The sequence below is a fragment of the Gallinula chloropus genome, assembly GCF_964237585.1.
Source record: "Gallinula chloropus genome assembly, chromosome: 5".
NCBI lineage: Eukaryota > Metazoa > Chordata > Aves > Gruiformes > Rallidae > Gallinula > Gallinula chloropus.
Genome location: NC_140090.1, coordinates 61,872,615 through 61,876,101, shown reverse-complemented (window position 1 = coordinate 61,876,101; position 3,487 = coordinate 61,872,615). Strand labels below are relative to the sequence as shown.

The window sequence follows — 3,487 nt, the reverse complement described above, 5'->3', positions numbered from 1 at the left end:
TTAAAGTACCAAGGAACTGTTGAAGTGACATCTTGCAGTTTTAGCATTGCAAAGCTTTGTGACTGACAGCATCAGGAATTAAGTCAACAAGACTCATTTCCATGTAGATCTACAACTTAAAATTAGGGTTCAGCATCATCTCAATGTGTTGTAAGAGTTTGATCCACTGAGTAATGCTTTTCTTTGTCATTATACCTCAATAAGTAACTGTCCTCTTTACATACCAGGGCCATTGTCCCGTGTCCCTACTTGCAAAGGCAATGGGTATTCCCAAGCCTGTATGACAGAAGTTACATACAAACATCTAGTTGTTTGATGTGAACTAGATCTGCTGAAAGATAACTGTTATCTAATGGGCTGTGAGAGTTGATAAAGCACAAAAGTTTATATATTTACATAGCTCTAGTCCATTGGTGTGACAGTTGTACACAAAAATCTTTCTAATACTGAAAAATTGAGAATCTTCTCTAATGTGGCTTTTGTCAGCCTGCAGCGCTGAAACTGGAAGTCTGAGTTTCTACCACAGCAACAGTAGAGATGTGATCTTAGCTGATGAACCCCATGTCAGTTTGTGTGCAGCTGCAGCTTAGTTACTGATCTGTTAGAGCTGTCATGTATACATCAGCCCAGTCTCCTCAATATCTGTACCATCTCAATGACATGAATAACTTGCATACCATAGGAGCTACTGTATACACTTACAATCTTCCTTTAAATGCCTGTTCTTCCCAAAATCAGGCAGTAATGGGTTCCTGTTCACATCTCAGCTATGGCATTGCCAGTTGCTTTTTATACCTAGAGGTAATAATTGGTGTGTGGTGTCAGTGCACCCTGTTTTCTACTAGCTAGATAGAGTTATGTCTGCAGTTCAACATTAGTGAGCCCTTGGAAATTTCAGTCTGCATGGTGGATAAAGGCAAATGATCATATTCTTCCATTGATGCAGTTACTGAATTATGCTGGCAGCTCAGAATCAGCGACTTCACTTCTTTTTTGAAGTTGCTATTTAGGAAACCATAGATAACAGGGTTGACACAGGTGGAAGCCATAGCTACCAGGTGGCACAATGAGAAGATCAGATTGTGGTGGCAAGGTGAAATGATTTTGTAATTCCAGTCCACAATGGTGTTGAAAACATGCAATGGTAGCCAGCAAACAGCAAAAGCAGCAACCATGGATGCTAATAAAATATTTATCCTTCTTAGCTGAACTGCTCGGTTGCTATATTCGCTCTTCTCAAACATGTCCTTTCTCTTCTGTAGACGTAAGTAGATACGCAGGTAGCAAAGTATAATGAAGAACAGTGGGATGCAATATTGCAAGAGCAGTAAAGTGGTAGTGTAGATAAGTCTGTGTTGCTCAGAAGGCCATGAGTCTATGCATATGGCCCTGTCAGTGGAAAAATTCATGATGTGTGAGAGCTGCTCATACAAATCATTAGACAAGATGGATGTGGTCAAAAAGGGCAGGGACATGAGACATGCTAAAGTCCAAATTACTCCAATTCCTAGGTAGGCTTGAGAGATACTTGGCCTCCAGCCAGTTGGGTTTATGATGAGCTGGTGTCTTTCCAGAGCAATAAGGACAAGGGAAAGGATTGATACTGTCACAGATGTGCACTGAGTAAAAGAGGTCATTTTGCACATGACTTCCCCAAATATCCAGTAGTCCATCATAGTGTAAACAATGGTGAAAGGCAGACAAACAAGACACATAAACAAGTCTGAAATTATTAAGTTGGAAATGAGAATGTTGGTGACATTGGCTTTTTCCTTCTGCCTGGCAATAACAGCAATCAGACAAATGTTTCCCACGATGCCTAGGACAGTCTCCAAGCTGTAAGAGGTGGCCAGAAAGACAGTAAGGTCAGTGATGTTCCTGCACTGGTTAGAAATGTGGATAGGGAAGCTTCGGTTTGAGCTCCAGTTTTTACTGTTCAGGAAGTGAAAACCATCGTTAACAGCCCTGGTTTTATTCATTCTGAACCCAAAAGTATTTATCCAAAAAGATGATAGTCAAACAGAATCTGGGTCTTCTGGAGCCAGCCTAAAAATTGTTTTGTCTGTTCTGTTTGGCTGTGGAAGATCTGGGTATATCTGCAAAGAAAAGAAAAAAAGATTGCTTAGTTATTCCACAAGAAATTAGTCAAAAGTTTGGGGGCAGGGCAGGGAGGGAGACAGAGAAGTAAATTCCAGGGATTCTATGTATATTCTGCAGCTCTCTTAATTATTTTGAGTTTATGACTCAGTTGGGTTTGTCCCATGGGTTTAAGAATATCTTAATTTCATCATTTAACTCAGTGCCATATCCTAATGCAATAGAGTAATGGTTCAAGAAACCTGGATCAAAACTCACTTGAGGGTAAAAATTGTGTATAATTCTGGTTTTGCAAGATTTTAATCCAAAACTGAGCAGAAGACACATTATGGGGCTGTATTTACCTTAAATTGAGCTAAACGTCAAGGTGAAAACTAGGGCATATTAGGTGCATAAGCCCACAGTAAAATATCTTCTGTGAGTTAAACTATGTAATATTGCATTTGTGATTGCAGCTGGAGGGATAAGGTGGGACAATTTTTAAAAGTCTAAAATAATTCAAAAGAATTTCAACACTTTTTCAGCATCTATGCAGCTGTGATAGGTCATGGGAACTGCAGCCCAAATTCCCCACTCCCTCATTCTGGATGGACTCCAGAGTCCATGAAACATTGATGTCTCCCTCTGGGTGGCAAATGTGGCTATCACAGTATTTATCAGAAATACAGTCAAGTCTCTTGATTTTGGCTTTAGGAGTGGATCTCTTAATTCCATGTGAGAAGCTGCTTATTGATTCTTCCTCAGCATAATTCTTTTTTTTTTTAACCAAGAGAATTCAAGCATTGTAATAGTATGTGATATCTTCTGGATACTGTTCCTGCACGAGCAGAAGGATCTGCTTCTTAATCACTGCTCCAAGCCCTGACCTGGGATATTCAAGGAGGTCTGGGGGAGCTGAACCCATGGAGCTAATTGCAGCTGCACACTTTTGGATATCTCAGCCATAGGACTGACCAGACTCTATCAGATGGCTCCTGGGAGGGTGTCGTGATCTGCTATAGCACAGCCTGCTTTAGAATCCTGACCCTGGAGCCCAAATCCTCTATGTCCAGGAATCAGAAAAAAAAAAAAAAAAAAAAAATCTGACTCTGCTGGGAGTTCTCCTCTGGCCAGAGGCAGTTTCATGCTGTACAAAGGCTTGCAATGTGAAAAGTAAATAAATACTCAGGGAATGACACTATTTACCCATTGCATGACCCTTTCCTTAGCAATAAAATGCCACTCAAACAAGTCTGCAAGGTTCTGAAAAACTTCTGAGTTTCAGAAAAACAAGTGGTCAAGTTATGAATATATAAATAAAATAATGGTATAGTGAGTTTATCGCGTTACTGCTGAGCAGCTGCATGCATATAGGTACCCACTACTACACAAAGAAACCACCCACCACCCT

The 3,487-nt window shown here is 40.3% G+C and overlaps 1 protein-coding gene across 1 annotated transcript; it reads right to left on the bottom strand.

Annotated features, from left to right (window-relative positions):
* Nucleotides 1–845: 845 nt before the first annotated feature.
* On the bottom strand, nt 846–1,979 carry NPY4R2 (neuropeptide Y receptor Y4-2; the record flags this gene model as incomplete). The annotated part of the gene is made up of 1 exon (XM_084265794.1): nt 846–1,979. The coding sequence occupies one exon, from the start codon at nt 1,977–1,979 to the stop codon at nt 846–848; it is 1,134 nt and encodes a 377-aa protein (XP_084121920.1).
* Nucleotides 1,980–3,487: the final 1,508 nt, after the last annotated feature.